General features: G+C 36.0%; 1 protein-coding gene across 1 annotated transcript in view; it reads left to right on the forward strand.

The window, feature by feature from the left end:
- Positions 1-1,572: 1,572 nt before the first annotated feature.
- VWC2 (von Willebrand factor C domain containing 2) overlaps positions 1,573-25,825 on the forward strand; it is a 184,829-nt gene continuing 160,576 nt past the window's right edge. The window contains exons 1-2 of the mRNA XM_074283591.1: positions 1,573-2,158; positions 4,100-4,901. Coding sequence (XP_074139692.1) covers positions 4,191-4,901 — 711 coding nt within the window. The 5' untranslated portion in view covers positions 1,573-2,158; positions 4,100-4,190. The remainder of the gene's footprint in view (positions 2,159-4,099; positions 4,902-25,825) is intronic.

Here is a 25,825-nt window from a genome sequence, read left to right on the forward strand (position 1 = left end):
TACTAAGATGAATAGAAATTATCTGTAATCAAAACCAATTGCCCTCCTGTCACCAAGCTCAACAAGTGTGTTTATTAACCTCCTACTATTTTAGGCACAGAGAATCGAAAAGAAAACAAAAGAGTTCCTGCCTTCTGAAAATTTATATTCTACTGCAATAAAGTGAAAGCTAACATTTGAAAATCATATTACAATTATAAACTTATTTGATACAACAACCCTACTGAATAAGTACCATAGGTACTTTTTACTGTTTAACAGATGAAAAAATAGAGTTACAAAGGTTATTTGATTTGCTCTTGGCTACACAAGTACTAGGTTAGTTCAAACCCAGATCTTTCCTGTTTGCCATACATAGTACCCTTATTTTCCTCCACCCCTTCCCTACCCAATGGGGAATGTGACTCAGCAAAGAGAGAGAAACAGAAGATAGTGCTGAAAGGGAGACTTGAAGATCATTTAAATTCTAGTTCATAATATTTTATCCTATCATGACAAAATTAAAATCGTGAAATCTGAATACATTTCTCAGGGAACTTGTTTTCAAAAATTTCTCATTCTAGTCATCTTAATGGAATTCATCTGTATAAAAAGATGTGGAATGCATGAGGAAGCCGCAGCCATAAGGGGTAACTAGCCCTGCTTGTAATAATTTAATTTTTATGAGTGTGTTTGTGCTAAATTGTTTATGCATGGTTGCTTCTTTCTAAGTTATGGAAGTCATGTGACAATCTGAATGAATGTACAACAGGTTCCAAAAACATCTCCAAAACACATTAATGTCAGCAAACAAACTACCCTGCCTACCAAAGTTAACAACAATAAATTAGTCGATTACATGGAATGCTGTGCACAGCTTCCTAAAATACGTCTATGTGTATAGTTTCCTTTCTACAAAGTTTCAGACTCTAACCATGGATCTATAGGAAGGGAGGGATTGGGTTGAGGGAAGGGGAAAGTGCGTAAAAAAAAAACATAAAAATTTAGCCTCCAATCCCATCCCCCACAAGCTCATGTAAGAAAGTCACAGGAACTTACAGATGGATGTAATTTGATCAGGCTTTCCCGCTAAATTGTGAAGGGAATATTAGTGGAAAGGGAAAAGAAGGGAGGGCATTAAGGAATGAGGAAATGAGAAAGAATACATGAGACAAAATTAAGAGAAAAGAAAGAGTAGGGAAAAAGTGATTGACAATAGGAGACAAAATACAAGCATCGGTAGGGATTGGGGGAGTGGGAAGGAGGGTTGTTGAAGAGCAAGAAGTAAAAAGGACAAACAGACGGAGCAACAGGAGAGATGAGGCAGGTGAGTTAAAGAGACACAGAATAAAAGGCAGACGTTAAAACGAAAACTGAAAATGAGAGTTAGTGAAGGGCAGACAGAGAGGAGTCAGACACGTACATACCGAGAAGGGGTGATGAAGGATCAAAGGAGGATGCAAAGAACGCATGAGGGAAGGCTGAGCAAGGATAAGGAGAACAGCTGGAGCGCGCGCATGTGAGGGGGAAGGAGCGACCAGTGTGGTGCAGCCAGATGTGTGGCTGCAGCCCCAGCTTCGGGGGAGAGAGGAGCGCTGCTTGCAGAAGGACTTCAGCTCCCCCTCTGGCCTCTCACTCTGACTTGGCAAGCCCGACTGGTAGCGTTTGCTCTCTGCTGTGCTCTGTCCTAAGCCGCTGAGTGGCTGGACTTGCATCTCCGAGCCTGGGCTTCTGAAGCCATCCCAGAGTCAGTCCGCATCCTGCACCAGGAAGAGTCGCCTAGGGGAGGGCAAGAAGACCACCGCCCAGAGGGAGGGGCTCCCACCGCCACACCAGACGAGGATGGGGCAGGCTGAGAGGCACCCCGCGTTCTGCGTTTAGCGTTGAAGACTCCGGGGACTCTTTCTATTTGGGGGAGGGGGTGTCTGCTACGAGTTTTAGCCAGGATGAAAAACAAATAGAAAGGGGAAGGAAAAAGCCTCCAGAGATGTTTTAGCCTAGCGGATGCTCCAAGAGCTGAGAGGTGGATGTGCTCCCTGTGTGTTTACTCTGCAGGTCCCTGGGGCTGTTGGTCCCCTCTCTGGCCGGAGTATGGGAGCCGAAGCTCGGTGGAAGCTGCTGCCACTTCATCCCAAGAGTCAACGGGGATAAAGGGATCTAGCCCGAGCTCGGAGCCCATGTATGTACGCATGTATGCATGCATGTGTGCATGTGCGCATGCATGCATGTAGAGCTTCGCTTGGTGGGAGAACAGGGAGTGGGTATAGGGACGGGGAAATGTTTTTCTGAGTTACCATTACATTGCACTCCTCTGACTTGGCAATACGTCCACGGCCCTCCCCCCACAGCTTGTAGGAAACTTTGTAAATAAGGGTAGCTTCTCCCAGGATAGACAAGCTTGTGGGGTAGAAAGAGCAGGGGTATAATGGTCTGGCTGGGAACAGAAAGCTAAAGGAAAGCTTCCTGGAAAATCTCAGGGTAGGCGCTTTGGGCTGAATGGGTTAACCAGGTAGACATTGGTTTCCTTCCCATATCCTTTGCCAGGGAGATCCATTTTCGTCGCTTTGTCCATCAAAAGTCACAAACTTTTAGAAGCCCAGGATGAAGTATGGGGAAGATCACAGTTGTTTGCTTTCCCCTCTCCTCTTACTTTTATTTTGTTTGTATGTCCCCTTTCCTCAGAAAGGTGGGGCTCGTGATGCTTTATTGGGTGTTTTTCTTCCCCCTTTTCCATCACCTAACCTTATCTTGCAAAAGATAAGAGAAGCTGATTGGGTTGCCATCAACTCCCTCCAAGCTGATGAGTCTACAGAGCCAGGTATAAAGGGAGGGGCAAGGTTCAGCTGTAGAGGTGGGTCATTTTAGTATTTTTGCCATGGGCTGTTCTAAAACATGAAAAAAGGTCCAGTGACTTCTTCCCAGGGTACTCCCCATTATGGAGGCCGAGTATTTTATTCTTTCCCCATTCCATCCTTCCCCATTCTCCCACAACTCCAATCAGCAACCTTAGTTTTGTTTTTGTTTTTTGTTTTTTTTTTTAATTATCATTTTTAAGTTACTGTATTCATCAAATTATTGGAAGGAGCTCTGCTTTCTATCAACCCCTAATATGATTTGGTTTCTCTGATTTATTCCATACCTAAGTGTGTGTAGCTTTAAATCACAACTACTGCACAATATTCTAAAACAGATAATTTTTGTGAGGAGGGCTGAGTGGTGACAGTATTACTATTGATTTTACTTTCATTTACATCTGACTAGCAACCTCAAATTACTTTTGGTCAGTCTTAGAAATTCAGGTAGGGATAGGGGTTAGGAACCTGGATTGCCATTGCTGCTTTCAATATACATTTTTACAAGTGCTTTCAAACCTACCTACTATCAGATAGTGCTTTTAAAAAAGAAGACCCTTTTTGGATTGCAAAAAAAGATTAATGGAATACATTCTAGACACAAGCCAAGGGAGGGGGAAAGAAAGGGGAGAGGGAGGGAGGAGGAAGAGTGGAAGGGATAGAGGGAGAAGAGAGAGAAAGAGATAAAGAAGAGACAGAGAGAGGGAGAGAGAGAAACAGGAAAGGGAGAGGAAGAAAGAGAGAAAGAGGGAAAGAAAGAGGAAAAGGGAGGAGAGGGAGATAGAAGAGACAGAGAAGAAAGAGCAAGAGGGAGAAAGAATAGTGAGAGGGAGGAGAAAGATTGAGAGAGGAAGAGGAAAGGAAGGAAGGAGAGAGAGAGAGAGAGAGAGAGAGAGAGAGAGAGAGAGAGAGAGAGAGAGAGAGAGAGAGAGAGAGAGAGAGAGAGAGAGAGAAACATCTATTGGCTGTTTACTCTGGACTTTGTTAGGATTTAAAGAGCCACACTTGATTGTAGGAACATTTATTTTGAAAGGCATTACAAGATGGGCTTTACATTCTGCAATAAGCCTATGCCTTATTATTATTATTATTATTATTATTATTATTATTATTATTATTATTATTATTATTATTTTGTCAGTGTTTGTCCTAATATTTAAAGTAATTAACTATGTAGGCAACAGCTTGGCCTTAAAGAGCCTCTGCCATCCTTTGAATGCAGAATGAAACATTGTAGGCTGAAGTGTTTCTAATTGTTTTCTTCCCAGGGACTGTGGATTTACATAGTGATTCCCTTTGATGTTGAATGCAGACGCTCTCCCTCCCTCCCCCCCATTCCCCTTTGGGATGCAGTAGGTGATGCCCAGTTCTACTGCAATGGCAATTGGAGCTCTCTCAAGTTCCCTCCTGGTAACATGCTGTCTAATGGTTGCCCTCTGTAGCCCGACCATACCTCTGGAAAAACTGGCCAAGACTCAGGACAAACAGGAGATTAAAACCAATCAAGAGAAGAGAGACCACGCAGCCCGGGACACTCAGAGCCAAACAGGCCCAGGGAAAATGAATGAAATCACTAGGAATGGGCGGGAGGAGGGCAGCTCCAGGGATGGGAAGAGCAAAGGAAGCCGGAATTATTCCAGCAAAGAGTCTTGGAGCAAACAGAAACAGACTTGGAATAGCCAAGGGATGAGCAGTAAGCCTGGGAATTTGCAAGCTCAAGAGCCAGAGGAGAGTGTTCAGGAAGCTCTGGCTGCAGAAGATGCGTCTCTTTCCGAAGCCCTGGCTACCCCGGAATCCCCGGAGGAGTATGCTTATCCAGACTACCGAGGGAAGGGCTGTGTTGATGAGAGTGGTTTTGTTTATGCTATCGGAGAGAAGTTTACTCCTGGCCCCTCAGCCTGTCCTTGCCTTTGCACTGAGGAGGGACCTCTGTGCATTCAGCCAGAGTGCCCAAGACTCCACCCTCGATGCATCCATGTAGATACCAGCCAGTGTTGTCCTCAGTGCAAAGAGAGGAAGAACTATTGTGAGTTCCGGGGGAAGACGTACCAAACTCTAGAAGAGTTCATGGTAAGAGTTAAAAATCAGTCATGCCGTTGCTAAATAATTTTTGAATTCTAGGATAGATTTAAAAATACAGGATCCTGCTTAATCTAGCATCTTGAAACTATTGAAGAAGATTTTCATAGATATTGCCATCTTTTAAAAAATATCTGTTTGATATGCATTAATTCCTTTACTCTGTGCTGACATTGAACTGAATTGTAAGATATAAACATGTCGATAGAATTAGTCAGATTTTCTACCTTAATCAACTGCTTTTCATTTAAAATTATTACTGCTTAAATGTATTACCCCTTTCTAATATAAGGTGATTTAGAAGGTTATTTGTGACACTTTCTTCAGCCAATAGCTAATGGGACAAAATTCATAAAAATAAATCATTGTGGATTTAGGCTAGAAAAGCAGAGCTTATAGGATAATAATAGCTCACATTTACACAAAGCTTTAGGGGTTGCAAAGTACTTTACATATTGAATCTCACTGGATCTTTACATCAGCTCTATAAGGTTACTATTTTCCATTATTCCTAACTTGGAAATGAGAGGATTGACACGATTGATAAGTGACATGTCCAAGGTAACTTAAGTAGCAAATATTTGAGACATTATTTAAACTTAGGTCTTTCTGATTCCAACACTAGGATGTTGCCCGATAAGTCAAACTGCCCCAGAGATTAAAAAGAAGTAAAACAGACAACTGATTGGATTAAATAACCATTTGCCAAAGTGTTTCAGTGATTTGAGTGATTCAGAATAATTATTTTTAGATGGGCTTAAAAAAAAAAGACAAGGATATTTGAAAAATGTTTTTTGCCTAATTTGATATATTATGTTATTATCTATAGTGAAGATAACCAGGAGATGTGTTATGTAGCCTGAATTACAGTCTGAGAAATTGAATTGTGCTAAATTGTGTGCAAAATTGACAAATCTCTCCTGACAATCTGGTTGACCGGTGTATGGATGAGTATTACACATTTGGGCTCTACTCTTTATTTTTCATGGTCTGGATCATGCAGACTAGCAGGTAACCTACTTTTCCACTTTCTTAGCACCATTGGCAATGGAGGAAAGAAACTGTAGGAACCTAAAGATAGGCAAAGGAAATAGCACTGATTCAACCTAGCTTAATGGCTGCTACCAACTATAGAATACCTCTGCTGGTAGGGGATAAAGTGCTCCTGAATAGTCCCTAGCACCACAGACCAACCAGAGGACTGTAGTGAAAGATACTGATTATTTATACCACAGATGAATACAGAATAGTGAGATACTACAAAAACACTTGGCTGTACTTAGAAACAAAATAGACTTGTCTACAACTTAAATGTTTGCATGCAGCTAGGTTGGTGGATAGAGTTCTGGGGCTAGAATCAAGAAGATCTGAGTTCAAATGTGGCCTCAGATACTTACTATCTGTGTGACCTTGTGCAAATTACTTAATCCTGTTTGCCTCAGTTTCCCCATCTGTAAGATGATCTGGAGAAGGAAATAGCAAACTACTTCAGTATTTTTGCAAAATTAACAACAACTAAAACCCAAATGGAATCATAAAGAGTTAAACGTGCCTGAACAACAACAGTGTAAGTATGGGTATTGTAAGATGTATATGGGGGCCTGTTGCACAAAAAAATCTTGATCATTAGGTTTGCCTAAGTATAACGGACCCAAATAGTATTTTTAATAAGCAGAAATGCCTTTATCTCTATGAAAATTCATAGTTATGATCAAAAAAGCTATTTGAAGAAGTGCAGTTAGGTGCTTAGTGGATAAAGCACCAACCCTGAAGTCAGGAGGACCTGAGTTCAAATATGACCTCAGACATTTCATACTTCCTAACTGTGGGACCCTGGGCAAGTCACTTAACCCCAATTGCCTCAGGGAAAAAAGCTATTTGATCAAAAAATAATATCAAAACACAGCACAGTAATTGTCATATGTTAATTTGGCTTATGGCACAAATGGGTAGTGCAATAGATAAAATGATCTGGAAGAACTGAGCTCAAATATAACCTGGGACAATTAATAGCTGTGTGACCATGACAAGTCATTTAACCCTGTTTGCTTCAGTTTTCTCATCTGTAAAATGAGCGAGAGAAGGAACTTGAAAACCATTCCAGTATCTTTCCCAAGAAAATCCTAAATAGGGCCATGAAGAGTTGAACATCTGAAAAAAACAAAATGATAACAAAATATGAATGTCACTAATCATAACAACAACAATAATAATAAAGCCAAGTGCATTAATTACTATTTAATTTATCCTCCCCAAACCTTGTGAAGTAGGGGGAAAAAAATCCCATTTTAAATATGAGGAAATTTAGAGAGAGATAATACGATAAATCCAAAGTCACATAGCTATGAAGCATTTGAGGTTGAATTGGAACTCCCATTATACAATGCACTGGCATTTGTATCAAAAGTATTAATAAGAAGCAACATTAAGATAGTGTTTTAAAACTTACAAAGGGCTTTATATGCATCATGTCTTTTGAACTTCACAATAACCCTATCAGGTTGGCACTATTAGTTCTATCCTCATTTTACAGATGAAGAAACCGAGGTTCAGTGAGGTCACACAGCTAATGTCAGAGGCAGAATTTGAAACCAGGTAATACTAACTCCAACACCATCACTCTATGTGTTGTCACACTTTTAATATTCATTTTGATATACCATTCTCTATAACATTCCCTTAAATTGGGCTAAGTAGTTTCCTAATCCAAAGAAGTGGCTGAGTAACCAAGTTGTTATATAATCTAAGATAAATAGTAACAGAAAGTGGAGAGAAGAATGGCTAACCCAGTGCTGCTAATCCATTCTTTAGCTAAAGGAACCATGATTAAGGCCTTTAGTGTGTGTGTGTGTGTGTGTGTGTGTGTGTGTGTGTGTGTGTGTATACATATCTATCTATCTATCTATCTATACATATATATGCATTATTGAATAATATTATACAATTTTATTTTTGTACAAAAATTAGTGGAATTTATTTTTTCTTAACCACTAAGATGGGTGTATATACATATACATATATACACATATATACATAGAAATATATATAGGAAGAACATCTCTATATTTTCTACTCCCAGATTATATACATTTGTATATGTTTATTTACATATTTTGGGATAAGGAGAGGGGAGAAAGAGAGAAAGACAGATATACACACAGAGAGAATATACAAGTAGGGAGGCAGATTATAGAACTTCTGAGTGGAAGTGGGAATAGAAATTCAGATAATAAACAAATATGTTGTAAAGGAAATTGATTGGGAGAAGATATAATCAAAAAGAAAATTAAAGATGGCAATATGGTTCTGTGCATGAGGGAATTCCATTGACATAATTATGGAAATCAGAAGGAAGAGCAATGTTAGGGGAAGGACAACAGATTGATCTTTGGATGTGTTTTGTATAAGAAGGCCAGAAAGCTGTTGGAAATGGAGGTTTGCAAGTGAAAGAAACAGGATTGTAGATTTGTAATGGGTAAGGACCTTAGCAATCCAGGTAGACCTTAGCCCAAATTCTTCCCACTCCATCATATTTTAGAGATGTGGAGGAAATTGAGGATCAGAAAAGTTAAATGATTTGCCTAGGACCACTTAGGTAGTAAATATCTGATGCAGGATTTTTCAAAGTCTTCCAGACTCCTAATTCAACAATATATATCCACTGTGCTATATTGCCTACTATATGGGCATTCCATATTCCAATATTACAAATACATTTCTTTTGTCAATCATCTCATTTATATACACTCTTGAATTTTCACATTTATCTTTATAACTTCCATGGGATGAGACTTGTATCATTATGCATAAATCATATATTATATGCATTCTATATTGTTCATATAGAAATACCTTTAATACATATATTTATTTGGGGCTACATATACATACATACATACATATATACATAAGTGGTATTTAAAGTACCTGGTATTTTAGGGCCTTCCAAAACATGCCACAAATTGATTTTCCCAATCAAATCTTACATTGTTCCCTTTTACACACTTGATGTTTAGCCAAACCCTATTACCAGTTTTTCCCTTCGTTTTATTGTCCATCTCTACCCTCCAGGCATTTGCTTGAAATGTACTCCCTTTTCATCTTTGCTTCTCAGAATCCTTCTCTTCCTTTGAGATTCAGCACAGATGAACTCAGCTTAGTTTACCATGCTATGAAACCTTCCTTTTTTTTTTTTTTTTTTTTTCTAATTCTTAGTGCTAACTGTGTCCTCAAATTAATTTCTGTTTACTTGTCTTCAGATGTTTGGTGCCCTCTCAGTAAAATGTGATTGCCTTAATGTCAGAGAACACTCCAGTTTAGTGTTTGTAGCTCTAGCACTCTAGGGTAGATCCTGCATCTGTGATTTCAGTAGGCTGGAGAATCCACAGGTGAACTGCTGGTCAACACCTGCTCTGTCACTTAGTCTTGTGAAGAATCTCATCTAAGATTAAGTGATGTTTGCGGCTCATGCAACCAGTATGTGTCAGAAACAGGACAGTCCTTTTGACTCTAAAGCTTTTTTTTTTTTTCTATTCATTCTGCTTACATCATTTATTACAACATTATAGTCACTATCAAAATGTTCACTTCATTAAATTGAAATATTTCATATTGTGGCCCTAGTAATCTTCCTTGTCTATACATCTCATTTCAGAGCCTTTCAAGAGTTTGGACCTACCTAAGAAATTTTTAAAGAATGGTACTGCCTAACAAATAAAATACAGATTCTTAATTTTACATTCAAAGCTCAATTTACCTTTTGAGTCTAATCTCAATCAAATTGCCTTCATGGATTTAACTCTAGTAAGAGTGAACTACTTATTGCTATTCATATATATCCATGCTTTTTGGTTTCTTTGCTTTTGTTCATGCAATTCTCTTTGTCTGGAATAGCCTTTCCCCATTCTACTTATCATTTTTACCTATTGAAAACTTATCTATTGCTTAAGATTCAGTTCAAATGCCACGTTTTCAATAACACTTTCCTTAATTCCACTGATTAGCAATAGTTCTTTCCTTCTAAGATCTTAAATATTTTTTGATTAGTACTTTGGCATTTATCAAAATTTTTTTTGCATTTAAGTTATATATATATATATTTGTGTTTCCTCCAACACCAGTCACCACTAACGTCTATCATAAATCCTGTTAGTCATTGTGGTATCCAACCATTATTGTCACTTAATAAGCTACTCTGTGCATAGGAGATGGTCAGTAATCTATTTTATTAGAACTGAACTAAGGAGATGAATTAAATATCATCATTTATAAGCAATACATGACTTAAAATATAGTTAAATCTGTGTAAATGAAGGTCTTTGAATGAGTGCTTTGTATCAAAATTGCTTGGGCTTTTGGGAATAATGATACTACATGTAAATGAAAGCATACACATATTGGAACTTTGCTAAAAATCCTCTTTTCTATAGAATATGGTGGAAAGTAAGTCTGTATTGGACCCTATCCAAATGGACTGTGCTATTTAAAATTGCAAAGAAGTTCATTATAAAGTGATCCTTTTATATAGGTTCTTGTTATACCATTTTAGTGAGAGTCCACAATGTTTTAATTGATGGAAGGAATTTCTTAAGCTATGGATTGAACTATTTAATCTTTAACTTCCCTTTCAACTCTTTGATCCTATAAGCTATATTTTTTAAAGACTGGCATAAATTCCAAAGGGGTGAATCTTTAAGGGTTAGATTTAATCTACTTTGGGGCAGAATAAAAACTCATTGTTCAAATTATACAAGTAAGCAGTCCACTGTAAGGCAGCTTTCCATATGGGCATCCATTTTGTGGGTTAATAAGAATATGTTTCTTAAATAGTATGCCAAACTCTATGATTTTCAGTGCATTTTCATTAATGCATCAATCACAGTGAATCAATAATCTTGACTTTTGAAATGATGATATTGAGTGTTTAAGTCTCCTAATAGGGTTGAAAGTTAGAGAATCAGTTTGGAGATTTGTAGCATACAATTTTTAGTAAAAAATAGCTGAAATTTATAATAGTATATTTTAATTACCTTAAAGTAACCTTAAAAAGTAGAGTTCTAACTTGATTACTTTAAAGAACTAAGGAGTTTTAGGAAAGAGCTGAGAAGTACTATAAATGAATGCAGTAGGAGACTTTTCTTTGTTGTAGTAGAATGTTTTGGTGATTGATAATATCCAAAAAGTGCGTTACCCTATGACCAGTCCACTAATGAGACTTGAAATTTAGCTAAACTGACTTTCAGCAGTAAACATTCAGTCTAACACCAGGCACACACTTGAGCCAAAAGGATACCTATGGTCTCCCAGAGCTTATACACACCCAACTAGGACATATCGAGGTAATCTTCCCATTATGATTACCTATCAGTGTAAGACTTTAGTGCAGAGTGTTATAAATATCACATTTTATACTTGGGGATGATATACTAAGCCTGATGATTCTTTGTTCTTCCCCCTGTTCTGAGCCCAGGCTTTTGCTATTCAGCAGTTGTCCAGAAATAAGAAAATGCCATAGCTGTAACATTGGGAAGTTTAAAGTTTGGTCTCACTTAAGTTAACTATTATGCATAGACTTCACATGTTCAGTGAACCTAAGATCTATGACTCTTTCAGCTAAGCATAACTCACCTAAATGTAAGTTGCTAAGCCAATGGCTAGTCTTTTATTGATACAGGCATTTGAAAGATACAGGCAAGTGTTATATTAAAGGAATTATAGCACTGCCATGTTGTGATGGTTCATTTTCTTTCAATTCCTTGATAGGGAATTAATTCATTCCCATCATCAGAAAGTAAACTTCATGAAAATGAACCAAAGACAGAGTTAATAAAAGGTATGAGAAAAGAAAAGAACTCAATACAAAAAAGGAGGGAAAATTGATTCAAATATGACAAAAATAAGGGACACATAATTCTATGAATGTAATATTTATACTAATTCAGGGTTGTATTTTAGGTAATTCTGTAGTGCCTTCTCTGGTCACCCTTTCCCTACTATCACAGTCATTGGCAGTATTTCAAAGGATAATTAACAACAGTTCTTCTTAGTGCTCTAGAAGGTTTGAAAGTTTCTAATGTTCTTGCTCAGGAACCCACATTAGCATTCTTTTTGTTTGTTTTTTTAATCTCATTTTAAAATTTATTTTAACTCACATTGTTTTATGAATCATGTTGGGAGAGAAAAATCAGAGTGAAAGGGGAAAACCATGGGAGAGATTAAAAAAAAAAAAAAAAACAGGAAAAAAAGTGAACATAGTATGTGTTGATTTACATTCAGTCTCCTTAGTTCTTTTCTGGATGCAGGTGGCATTTTCTGTCCAAAGTCTATTGGGATTGCTTTGAATCACTGAATTACTGAGAAGAATCAATCTTTTCATAATTGATCATCTCACATTCTTGCTGTTATTCTGTGCAATGTCCTAATTTGTTTATGATATCATCCTTTATGCCCAAATCATGTACACCTTTTGACCTTATTTTGGTATGCAGTATAAGATGTAGGTCTATGCCAATTTCTGACATATTATTTTATAGTTTTCCCGGTAATTTTTGTCAAATAGTGAGTTATTATTCCAGAAGCTAAAGTTTGGGGGGTTGTCAAGTACTAGATTGCTATAGGCCTTGATTATTGTGTTATGTGCATCTAGTCTATTCCACTGATCCACCACCCTTTTTCTTAGCCAGTACCAAATGGTTTTGGTGACTGATGCCTTATAATATAGTTTTAGGTTTGGTACCATTAAGCCACCATCTTTTGTGTTTTTATTTTCATTATTCCCTTGATATTCTTGACCTTTTCTTCTTCCGGATGAATTTTATATTTATATTATCATTTTTAAAAATGATAATATAAATAAAAATTTAAATTACAAAATATATAAAAATTTTAAAATCTATTTTATAATTTAAAATTATGATTTTAAATATTTTATATTTATTATTTGGGATTATATTTTCTAGGTCTATAAAATAATGTTTTGCCATTTTGATTGTCATGGCACTGAAAAAGTAGATCAATTTAGCTAGAATTGTCATTTTTATTATATTAGCTCAGCACTAATGTTCTTCTGATAAACAGATAACATTCACTTCACTATCAATTAACCTAATTATAGTAATTAGCTTTTACAGAAGGCTGTGTACTAAGAGGGTATTGCAAGGATCCAACTATAACATTCCCCCAAACGGGGAGGTATATTTCTTGTATTCAGTTCCTGAAAATGTATACTCAAACTTAAGATGACTGCTATAAAACATTCCCACTCAACCCAAGGATATGTTCATTAGTTTTTCTCCTTTATGGATTTCCTACCAATGTGTGTGACAATGCCTAAACATAAGTTAAGTCCTTTTATTCAACTGGACTGATTCCTTTGATGGACTGAATCAAGCAGGTCACTCCTTAGGCCTGAAGCATGGTGCCCTCACCTTATTTAGCTACTGCTGCCAAGAGTTTTGGGTTTCCAATTGTCATTGGGACCATGATTGATTTTGATAGCTCTATCAGTATCTTGTGTTGTTCACGGATTGCTCTGGAGTTTTGGAGTTACCTGAGTTTTCCCATCTCTGGCTATCACACTCCTAAGAGTGAGAAGAGAAAAACACAGAAATAGAAGATCTAAGGAAGCAAGGAGATAAAATATAAGCTGACAAAAAACAATCAAAGGGAAGAAAGACCCCTTGATTATGTAGAAGTACACTAGCTGGATCTCCACATGGGTTGGAACTTGGAAGAGGGTATATTGTTTATGTTTTAAGTATCTGTCCATATCCATAGTTCATATTATTGGCACAGATAATTGAAAGTAGATTTTTTTTAATTTTATTTATTTATTAATTTTTTGCTGAGGCAATTGGGGTTAAATGACTTGCCCAGGGTCACACATCAAGGAAGTGTCAAGTGTCTAAGACCAGATTCAAACTCAAGTCCTTTTGGCTTCAAGACTGGTGCTCTATCCACTATACCACCTAGCTGCCCCCTGAAATTAGATTTTAAATGATCCTTTAAAAAAACTAGACTTATAAGGTCATCAGTATTAGGAGCTCCTAGTGAGGAGTTTTTCTTTACACACGTGGATTTTTTGCTGCAATTTATAGGGTTAAGGATTTGTCTGAGGCACTGAGAAATCATGTGATTTGTCCAAATATTCAGCTAATATATGCTAAAAGCAGGAGTTGAATCCAGATCATACTGACTTTGAGGCCAGCCCTCTTTCCAGTACACCAAACTGCTCCTTTTATTTAGTTATGAATTTTAAATTTCTTCATCTTTAAAAAATGTTCTTTAGAGTTGTTGAGTTTAAAAGCAAATTTGTCCCTTGGCAGCTATGTTTTGGCTATCCAGCCTATACCACATTATGATCCAAATTCATTATGGAGGGATGTTTATCAGCATTTCAAAATGAAAAAAAAATTGCTTTTATAATTTGCTTAGTTAAATCTATCCCTCAGCTATCTATTATCTAGTTTGTATTAATCCTTTATAAACTCTCTCATCTCCTCAGATTTTATTAATGAAGAAATCCTTATGAGAACATTGGAATAAATGTACTGGGCAATTAGAAATAATATTATAGACCTTTAGAAGTAGACTGGTCTCTAGAGATAATTTAATCCAACCTCCTTATGTCTCAAATAAAGAAACTATGGTCCAGATAAGGGCCACAGGAAGGAATTTGCCCAAGGTCACCAATAAAAAGTTGAGCTGAGAAGAGACATTAATCCTCTTGCTGCTCAGGCCAGTGCCCTTTTAACTACAAGATGCTAATAATTACAATGATCAGAAAATACCTAGAAACATAAATGTATTATTTATTCATGTGCCCCTACCTAATAGTGCTCATATTTTTCTGGCTGATGTATCTTGCCTGAAAAGAATCAAATAACTGAAAAGAATTAAGGATGAGAGTCTTAAGAGATGCTGGAATGCCTCTCTCCTGAATAAAATGGTTGATTAAATGTTTTCTCATTGATATCTTTTGTTTTGAAGCCAATAAAATGGCAACAATAGAAAAGAATATCAGGGCATGCAAGTTTCCTTGATGGAGCCAGATTTGTGTTTGCCCTAGGATGGGGAAGCCTAGCTCTTTTGGCTGCTTGCTTGCATACTTCTGTGCTATGTTTGATTTACTAGTCTGACCAAATTTGCACCATAACATTTTACTCTTTCAGGAAATTCCTCCTGTTATGTAATGTGTTGACTTTTAAAATACTATCACTGCATACGAATGAGGTGAATTCCGTATGTGGCAGGGAGTGTGTGCCCAGGAACTTGGGGTCATGTCAGGAAAAGATGTTGTAAGCCACAACCTAGCAGTGATTGGTGTGTGTTTACTACACCTTTGGCCCAGATGATCCCGCAGCATTAAATTTGCATGTCCTTCAAATATGAGTGTATTGAGCTCAATAATAATGAGAGTGAATGTGGTTAGCAATAAGAGTTGAAATTCACTGGAGCTCTGCTTAAGTATATGGAATAAAATTATATGCAAAACTGAGAAGGAACTCTGAGGGCACCTAGTACAACAGCTTTCGTTTTAGAAATAAGGAAATTAAAGCCTCAGGAGGATAAATAACATTCCCAACATCACACAGACAATTAATGAGAAGCTGGGGACTTTAACCCAAATCCTCTGAGTCTAGGGTTAATGTTCTTCCTCTTCAGCATTCTTTCTCTGCTAGAAGAGAGGGACTTAGTTGTCAAAATATAGAATCCCGTGTCCTACTTGTTGAGGACAGCTTCCCAAGTTGGCACATGAGGAGGATCCTGGAATAACAATTACCTAAGGGAGGGAAGGATTAGTCTAGAGTACTGGTAATTAAGATGCCCTATAGACATAGCTGGAAATAATCCTTGTTATGGAAGAGCGCTCTTTCAACTCCCCCTCCTATAATGTACCAAATTACATGTTGGTTTCTGATTTTTGCCCCCAATGGATTATTCATTTTTAAGTGCATATCCCATTGGTGTATAATACAGGAGTATGACTTTGAGAAGAAGGGACAATTTCTGGGGCAGGTGTTTTAAGGAAAGAAGAGAAAACCCATCCCTATTACAGGTGTTTTGAATCCAGAAGGAAGTCTTTAATTACTCTTCTATGTCTTACATAGAGTGCCCATTTTTTAGTTTGCATTCCTGACCCTCTGGCTTGAAACACTTCCTTTGCTTATCAGCACCATTTAGGTCTGGCCAAGGTTGAGTTCCAGCCAGCTGGATTTCATTCTTCATTCTATTTCTGTTAGACGCTGGGGTACAGCCAGGACACAGCTTACACTTTCTCAGAGTCTGAGGGAAGGGATGATGTCAGCCACACACTGACTTCACTTTAAAGCCTCAGGTGCTCCTAAAATCACAGGATTTGAAAAAGAGAGATTCTGGATAGGTCCATTTGGGGATCAAAAAAGAATTGCTTTGAGCCCTTACTACAGTCAGAGTGAGTTGTAAGTAAAAGAATGAAATCTGTCTTGTCACTCTCCTGAAGCTTTTTCTTCCCTCTTCTCTCAATTGTCATGTTCCCTTCCTGCCCATGTCTGGTTTCTTAATTGGCCAAGAATCCTGTCTGTGGTATGCCTGCTCTTCTCCACTGCCAAGCACCACCCCTACACTCCAGACCTTTTTTCTCTTGTCTTCTTTACATCTAACTAAAACATATCTATCTATCTATCTATCTATCTATCTATCTATCTATATCTATATTTATCCCTCTAGATATCTATATCTATGTGTATACCCTCTACACATATAGAGATAACTATCTCTCTGTATGTATAGATATATACACATATAGATTTATTTATGTATATATCTTTATATATGTGTGTGTGTTTGTGTATGTAGCTATACATATAGATAGAGAGATCTGGTCAAGTTTATGCAAATGGACATTCTGCTTTATGAAATAAGAGATAACTGGTCTGATGAATTAATAATGCCTGTTAAAAACTAACTTTTGCCTCTAAAAGTAGCAGATAATGTAATCAGGAGCAAGTTTCTCAGCCTCCATTTCCACACCTTCAAAATGTAGATAATAATACCTACAATGAGAAGAAAATAAAATATATACTATAAAATATTTTGTAAGCCTCAGAGTTTTATATAAATACCAGCCAATAAAAGATGTTTATATTTTAAAGGAATCTTTTGGGCATTAAGAGAAAGAAGCTACTAAGATTAGAATTTAAATTCAGAAGGGACCTTAGAACCAAACCCTCATTTTTCAGAGATAGATAGATATAGATATATATGGAAAGGTCACATGATTTGTCTAAAGTCCCATGACTAGAAATTAACAGGAGAGAAGTGTGATGCCAGTTCTTCTGACTTCAGATAAAAGACTTTTTTCCTCTTTGTGGGGATTTAATGAACTTTGGCAGTAGATATGACTTGTTGGGATTCAAAAGTCTAAGATCCTTCTAATCACCTCAACTAGTCAGGACTTCAGTAATTCCATTCAGGTCCCATGATTAGGTTTGCAAGATTTTGTCTTGGAAAATGTCAAGGGTAGATAGATAAAAAATCCACAACAGATTCAGAGTATGTTACTTTTGCCCATAGGACTGCGAAGATCATGCAGAGAGCCATTGTTGCCTAAGGGGATAAGCAGTGTTTGAATTTCTCCAATTATTCAGACATGCACTGACAAGATGCTTCACCTCTTTGCCCTATCCTCTAGAAAACAAAGTAAACAGTAGGATCCTGCCTCTGAATTAAAAGGAAAAATAGTGAGTAAATATAATGGTCTAGTCTTCAAGGTCCAGGAGCAGCTTCATCTTATATTTGTGGGGAAATATACACATCCTCTTATGCTTGAGTAGAGAAATATAGAGAACTCTACATTTTATTTTATTTAACCCATTTAGGTCTCAGTTCAAGTGGACACTTGGCTATCCTTGGTCCTGAAGAGTTCAGTAAAAATGTAGAGTAGAATTGTCCAATTGCAACTTCTGCCTCTTAGAATCACAAGTTTCTTTCAAGGAGAAACTCAGTTGCTACTGCCTCCAAATGTTGGGTCTGCCTTTTCCCCAGTTATTAGAAATGTTTTCCTCTTGAAATTGCTTTGTATTTGTAATACGATACAAAATGCATTATTCCAATGATGTACAATTCTTCATGAGTTCATTTTGGGAAAGATACTGAGAGGGCTTGCCATTTCCTTCTCCAACTCATTTTGCAGATGAAGAAACTGAGACAAACCGGAGTAATTTTAGATAAGTCATAGAGTCACATGACTAGCAAATGTTTGAGGCCAGGTGTGAACTCTAGAGGGGCAAGTCTTTCTTACTCTAGATCTAGCTTTCTGTCTGTTAAGCCTATATTGAGATATAACTGACACTTAGCTGTCCTCAAAAAAAAACAAAACAAAACAAAACAAAAACAACTCCTTCATATTTACTTACTCATATACAAGTGAATGCTCCTCATTAAAATGTAAACTCTTTAATAATAAGGACTTATTTGTGTTTGTTTTTTGTATTCTCAGTTCCTAGTTTAAGGCTTTCAGTGTGATTCATTTACAAGGGAGAAAAACTGAAGAGAAGAGAAAGGGAAGAACTTGGCCAAAAATCACATTCTTCTTACCTCCCCTTACTTTGTTTACACTTCAAAATTTTTATTCATACACACACACACACACACACACACACACACACACACACACACACACACACATGCAAGCTTTCAGTCATGGAATCTAAACGTCTCTATAACTACCTGTTTGATGTTGAGCAAATCACTTAAGTAGTCAGAACCTCAGTTTCCTCATTTGCAAAATGAGATGATTGGATTTAGATGGTCTCTAAAATCCCCTTTGGCTCTAAATCTATTATCCTTCAAGTTTCTTTACCTAAATATTCAACTTTTGGGATAATGAAGGAAAAAAAGTAATTCAGTAAGATTATCGAAAACGGTTTCATTTGAAAGAAATATAATGTTTTATATGCATAGGCTTTTATATTCATACACTTCACTTTTGCAAAAAAAGAGTGAAAGTGCATTTTCTTGTCTTTGGATTCAAGCTCTACCATTATAATAATTCAGTATTCAATTTCTTTTTTATAGTCATCCTTTATATATCTGAAGTCGTGTATATTGTTTTCCTGTTTCTACTTAAATTGAAGTTTATATAACTTTATTTGTATCTCTGAATTCTTTATTTTCATTGTTTCTTATAGCGTATTATTCTATTATATTCATTTATATAATTTGTTATCATTTCTTGATCTATAGGCATCTACTTTGTTTCCAGTTCTTGGCAACTAAATTCAGACAAACTAGCTGACTTGACAATTTCTGTGAAGTGTTCATTTGAGCCCTCTGTGTTACTTCACATATCTTAAATTCTATCAGAAAAAAAAATTACTCAAAGAGTTAAGACTGTGAGAACAGACCCAGCAACTCAGAGAGTGCTAGCTATCAATGATGCTTTGCCCATAGGCATGTTTCAGCATTCTGACTAGGTGGCACCTGACCCACTGTGAAGGAAGCTTTCAGACAACACAAGTTTCTATGGCTAAATTACAACTTTATATCTAGTATTCAAGTTTTTGTCTTCTGATTTGAACATAGCTCTGATTTTCAATGACTCAAATAAAACACTGTGTGTGTGTGTGTGTGTGTGTGTGTGTGTGTGTATGCATGTTTACAGGTGCATATATCCCAGGCCACTAAGTAGAGCTAAGAATGTAAGATCATAAGTATAGTTTGTCTTTTATTATTTCCAACTTTTACTTTATGATTTTCTTTTCCCTTTTTGTTTCCTTCACTTGCACCTTCCCAAATTCTCAATAATATGTGATTTTTTTTCCCCCTTCATGCTCTGTCAAAGTGTAGTCTTTATAAAGATCTGGACAGACTGATTTTATAGTTTAAGGTTAATTTAATGTTTTAAATCTCCAAAAGGTATTTATATTGAAGGCTTCACTCTGAATGTAGAATGAAAAGCTTCTCTCTGTTTAAAGCATTTCAAGCATCAGTGGGAAGGTAGTATGGATAAATTCTGGGCATAGAATCTAGAATCTACCTCTATGCTCTTGTCTATTCTTTGTCCAGGTAAAAGGACTCTGGGTCCTACAAGACTTTGAATTCAATTTATTCCTTTCTTAGGAATAGTTAGTTGACTTTACTTCTGAAAGAGTAGGTAGATATGTTCTGATATGTCAGTCATTTCTCTGAAGTACAGAAAGTAAGTGGATGTGTGAGCATGTCAGGTCATTTAGTTGTTGCTGAAACACTCCCAAGGGCTTGACTGCTTCAGCTCAAAAGATGATAGCCCCCCTGGCTTTTATTTTAGCTGTTCGGAATCTTGATTCCCGTTGAGTAGTTCATCACTTGTCAATATTGCCAACAATTTTCTTTTTAAAATTGACTCTACAAGGGAGGACCATTTTCTCTTTTAAAATGATTCCATAAGCTATAAGTGAAACAGTGGGAAAGGACAGAGAAAGTTTTGAAGGTCCAGTGACTGAACGGCTAGCCTTAAATCATAGGCTTTGTTGTAAAGTGTTTTACAAAATCAAAAGTGACCTATGTTTTGTTTTGCTTATATGTGGTGTTACTTAAACTCTGTGTGTATGTATGTATTTGTGTTTGCATTTGAAGAAAACCATTTTAACTTTTAAAAAGTGGTATAATTTTGATATATGGAAAATAGTTCCGTGCTTTGTTTTCCTTAAAAAGAATCACTGTTTCTGTGCACTCAGATTATCTTCATGCAGGTAAATCGCATATCAGGCAGGAAAGACTAGTACTGGCAAAACTGAGGAAATTCTTTTGAAACAGTGAGTGCTCTTCATCGCCACCAAGTGGTCAAAATGAAAATAGGTCTGAATAACAGGAAATTTAGCATGCACTTTGTTCTTTATTGTTGTTATTATTTATAATCTACTGCAATGTTATAACATAAAACAACATCAGTACCTTTGTCCTTTTTTCCTTACTTCATTTGGACTCATTCAGTCTTCTTGTACACTCTTATCTTTGGGACAAACTAATCTAATTTTTTTTTCTTTTGTGCATAGGATATTTTTAGAAATATTCTTCCTGTGTTTGCAGAGTCCCATTCACAAGCACTGCAGTATCATCTCTCTTTTGAGCCTGATGCTGCCTTTTCCAAAAGTCAGAGAAGATGAGGGTGTTGGGACTGATACAAAAATCTCCTAACTGGTCCATTTGCATCTAGTTAACTCCAACAGTATTTGACAATTGAGGACAATAGTTTGAATCTTGGATCTCTCACATAGTATCTGTATGACCATGGGAAAATTGTCACTGAGCCTGAACCAGAAGATATTTTCCAACTCTGAATCTATAAATGTATTATCTTATGATCTTGTACTGGCCCAAGATCACTATCACCAAAATTCAAAATATGCTACTTTATTGTTTAAAAACTAAAAGATTGGGGCATCTAGATGGCACAATGGATAAAGCACTAGCCCTGAAGTCAGGAGGATATGAATTCAAATCTGGCCTCAGACATTTAACACTTCCTATTGTGTGGCCCTGGACAAGTTATTTAACCCCAATTACCTCAGCAAAAATAAAATAAAATAAAAGATTGCTGATGCTCTCAGGAATGAAAGCAATAACACCAAAACAATAATGACAGTAGCAATGCTAACAATAACACTATCAAAATCTGCCTATATTGTCCATTTTGGAAACTGGATCAGGAGGGAGCAAATGCAAAGTTAAAGTAATGCTAAAAAAAAAAAAGAAAGAAGGAAAGAAAGAAAGAAAGAAAGAAAGAAAGAAAGAAAGAAAGAAAGAAAGAAAGAAAGAAAGAAAGAAAGAAAGAAAGAAAGAAAGAGAAAGAAAGAAAGAAAGAAAGAAAGAAAGAAAGAAAGAAAGAAAGAAAGAAAGAAAGAAAGAAAGAAAGAAAGAAAGAAAGCAATGCAAAGCAGAGTATGATGAGGATTCTATATACAGGAGAGGGAACATAATACTTATAGAGTATATGAGGGCCTTACTGGGATCCTAGAATGCTAGCCAGCTGAGCTTTGGTAATACCACTAGTTGGATCAGCACAATGACCCAAGTGATCAAATTGTGCTTGGGAAGCTAAGTAACAAATGATAGAAAAGTTCTAAAAATTGGCTTCACACAAAATCACAAATGTTATCACTTTGACAAGGAAGACCACATAATATATGGTACCCCCTTCATCTTCCAGTTCCAAAAGAGAACAGGATATATCACAGCAAATCAGAAATACCAATGTAGTGAAGAGAGACTCTGAGCTCATTCTCACAACTCTAAATCTACTGGCAATGCCAGGTCCTGAAAGCAAAGATACTTCTCATCCCTTGAGTTTATAGGGGTGACCCCAGGAAATTACAGCTTGTCTTTTTATGATTGTTCTCAAGCTTCCATGTTCTGTGTTTCCTTCAAAATCATTGCCAGTTAATATTCCCCAATGTCATCTGATTGGTGATTATTGTCTTAGTATCAGTGAACAAATTTTCATATCTCCCAATATCAATTGCTGGTCAGTTTCTATTGAATATCAATAAACTAACATTTGCTGCAAAGATGTAGCTAGAACTGAAATATAAAAGCATTTCCCTGAACTTCAGAGGATGACCTCCCCAAAACTGTTTTTCCCTCTACCTTTATACCTTAATCCCTAGGTAGAATAGACACACATTTAAAGTGAAGATGTAACTGATGGGTGAATCATTCCTTTGTTTCAGGAAACAATGTCTTGGCTTCTAGTTTAATTCACTGTTGGTCCTAGTCACAAATTATTCTTTGGGGTTGTCTTCGCTCACTAGGCTTTACTGCTGCTGCTACTAGAAGATCCTTTATGGAGCCAAATTGTTCAATTACTGATGATTCTTCTAATTTTTGGAAGATTTTAAGTTCCTAACTGAGTCTATTTCATCTCTAAAACCCATTCTCTTCCATCAAAAAAAAAAAAAAAAAAAAACAAATAAAAACAAGGACAAAAGAAACAGGAGGGCTACATGTTCTCAGTCAGAAGAAAATATCCTGAAGCCCTTTCCCCACCTCTTAGAAGCCTATAGCATTTTTTAAAATTTGAAAACTGACAAGAAAAAGAACTTTCATTAATTTATGTCTTTTATATGCATATTCACTTCTGGATCAACAGCCAATTGAATAGATTTTCATCACAACACAGGAGGCTAACAGAACAAAAACACAGAATATTTGTATGTGCTCTGAATCGGGGACAAGCTCCCTCTATTACATGGAATTCCAGTTTCCAGAATCAGAATTTCCAAGTCTCAAATTGAATATATGGAAGACAGAGGAAGAATAGTGAAGATGATTCAAGGAATTGTTAAAATCTAAAGTGGTAAGAAAAGCTGGAGAAGTTGAGGGTGTTACAAATTTATACTTTATGCAGGGGGTCTCAAACTATGGCCCGTGGACCAGATGTGGCTTGTTGAGGATTTTTATGTGGCCCTCCAGGTTATGGTAAATAGGCTGAGGGGCAGAGACAAAGTGTGAGTTTTTGTTTTTACTATAGTCCGGCCCTGCAACAGTCTGAGGGACAGTGAACTGGCCCTCTATTTAAAAAGTTTGAGGACCACTGCTTTATAGTTTTCATAAGTGCTGTCTAATAATGAACGTAAGGAAAAAATAATGTTGGTGTTTCAAGCAAGTGTGGAAAGGAGAAAGGGCATACTTGGATAGAATTTTGAAAATTCCTTTTTGGGTCTATGATGAATGCAGCTAAGAAACTAACTATATCAAACAGAGTAATTAAAAAAGTGATTTCTAATTTCACAGACATTATTAATGAATATATTTTCCCACGATAACTGAAAAAAATAAAAAAGATGTTGTAGTTATTGGTAAGAGCCATGAGAAAGGTGAATCTATGCAAGAATAATTTTAGGGACAAGAATCAATACTGACATGAAAAAAATTACTTGAGAAAATAAATGACTTTTGCAAAGATCCTGGAAGATTATCACTTCAACTACTAACAACTTCAACAACAATTAACACATATGTGTACCAACACATAGTGGAATCAATTAATGGAAACCATTACTATGTGACAAATATTGGAAATAGAGAATGAAAACAAAACCAGTTTGAGTCTGTGTTCTCAAGAGACTTGCATTCTAATGAAAACGTGAACATCATACTCTTTCATAGAAGCCACAAAGTGATAGAATGGATGAGTATGTGTGTGTGTGTGTGTGTGTGTGTGTGTTTAAAGTATATCAGGAAAAATATCAGGAAGCAAAAAGAAAAAAGGAATCAGAGCAGTGCAAAGAACAAAATAAATAATTGATGTGAAATCAATCAAAAATTATTTTTAGAAAAATGTATGCAAGCTTGAAAAGCAAAGGAATTATAGAGGAGATAGAGATAGAAAAAAAGATAGAGATAAAGGCAGAGACAAGGAGATCAATGAAGATAAAGATTGAAACAAAAAGCTTTTGTACCATTAAATTAATAAATGACACCATGGGTTATGTTAAGATTATGTCAAAAGAAGTGACTGAAACTAGCAAATCTATAAAACTAAAAGGTCCAAATAAGATCCATAGTCATTGTCTCTTATATGTTACTACACGCATTAATATATGAACTATTATCAAAGTACCATCTTTTGCACTGATATAGTCCTGAACCCATCATTTTTAATAATATGTATCATACATATTTATATTGTGAACTTAATTATCATTTAAATAGTTCATTATTACAAAAACAAGATAGAGAGCTATATTTTTTAAAACATAAATTTCTATTAATGGATAGTTTATTAGTTCTTTAATATTACTAATAGTTTGATCCCAAGAAGGGAAGGGTCCCATATAGAAATGAATATTTAAAATAGTACTTTTCTTCGCTAGCAAAGAACTAGAAATAAAACAAGTATATCATTTGGGGAAACAAATTATTACATATGAATGAACACAGTCTTATCTCAAAAGATATTATATATATATATGTATATGTGCATCTATAGATACATACATATACATATATAAATATGTATATTTGTTGGACGTTTTTATAAATATATACAATGTATATATGTGTAGCGATACACACACAGAGAAAGATAGAGAGAAGTACATATAGATGTAGATATAGATATAATGTCTCAAATGATGAAAACAGAAATGAATCTCCAAATATAGGGCCATTGCAACTTAAATGACCCCTAAAAATCTATTAATACAAAAAAAAACCATAAATATTGCCCAAGGAATCAAAAATATTTACCAAAATGTCCCCAAGAGATTAAAGAACAATTAATTATTTATTTAATGATTAATGAACAAATTGTCCCAAAGCATCACCACATAAGGTTTTTAATGTACTTTACCATATTATCACATGTGTCTCTTACAACAATCCTGGAAGATTGGTGCTTTTATGATTCTCATTTTATAGATGAAGAAATTGGGGTTAAGTGACTTGCCCATGGTCATAAAGCTACTAAGTAACCAAGGATGGATTTGAACTCAGTCCTTCCTGGCTTATATAGTACTCTGCTTAAGCACCTTCTAAATAATTATCCCAAATTTTTTTTTACTAAATCCCACATTCAGAAATTCATTATATTTTGCAAATATACAAAAAAGATGGAAATATCCAAAGAAAACTAGAGGATTTCATGTCCATATGGAAAAGTCTCTGTAATATTCCAATATGCCAAAACAACAGTGTTGAGAGCAACTTTTATAAAATGGAACATCTTCTAGGAAGACAATTTAAGACCTCTTTGATTAGACCTAGCATTAAATCCATTACCACAATTCCTGAATAGAACTGACTATTGATTTCAAGTCAAAGAGGGTTTCATACCCAAACATCTTGGTAATCACCCGATATGCATGAATAATATCAAGTTGTGTCAGTCTGCTGGAAACCACATTAAACGACTCCTTCTTGTAGAATCTAACTCCAAAAACATTAAAATGTCAATT

This window comes from Sminthopsis crassicaudata, chromosome 1 (genome assembly GCF_048593235.1).
Source record: "Sminthopsis crassicaudata isolate SCR6 chromosome 1, ASM4859323v1, whole genome shotgun sequence".
Taxonomy (NCBI): domain Eukaryota; kingdom Metazoa; phylum Chordata; class Mammalia; order Dasyuromorphia; family Dasyuridae; genus Sminthopsis; species Sminthopsis crassicaudata.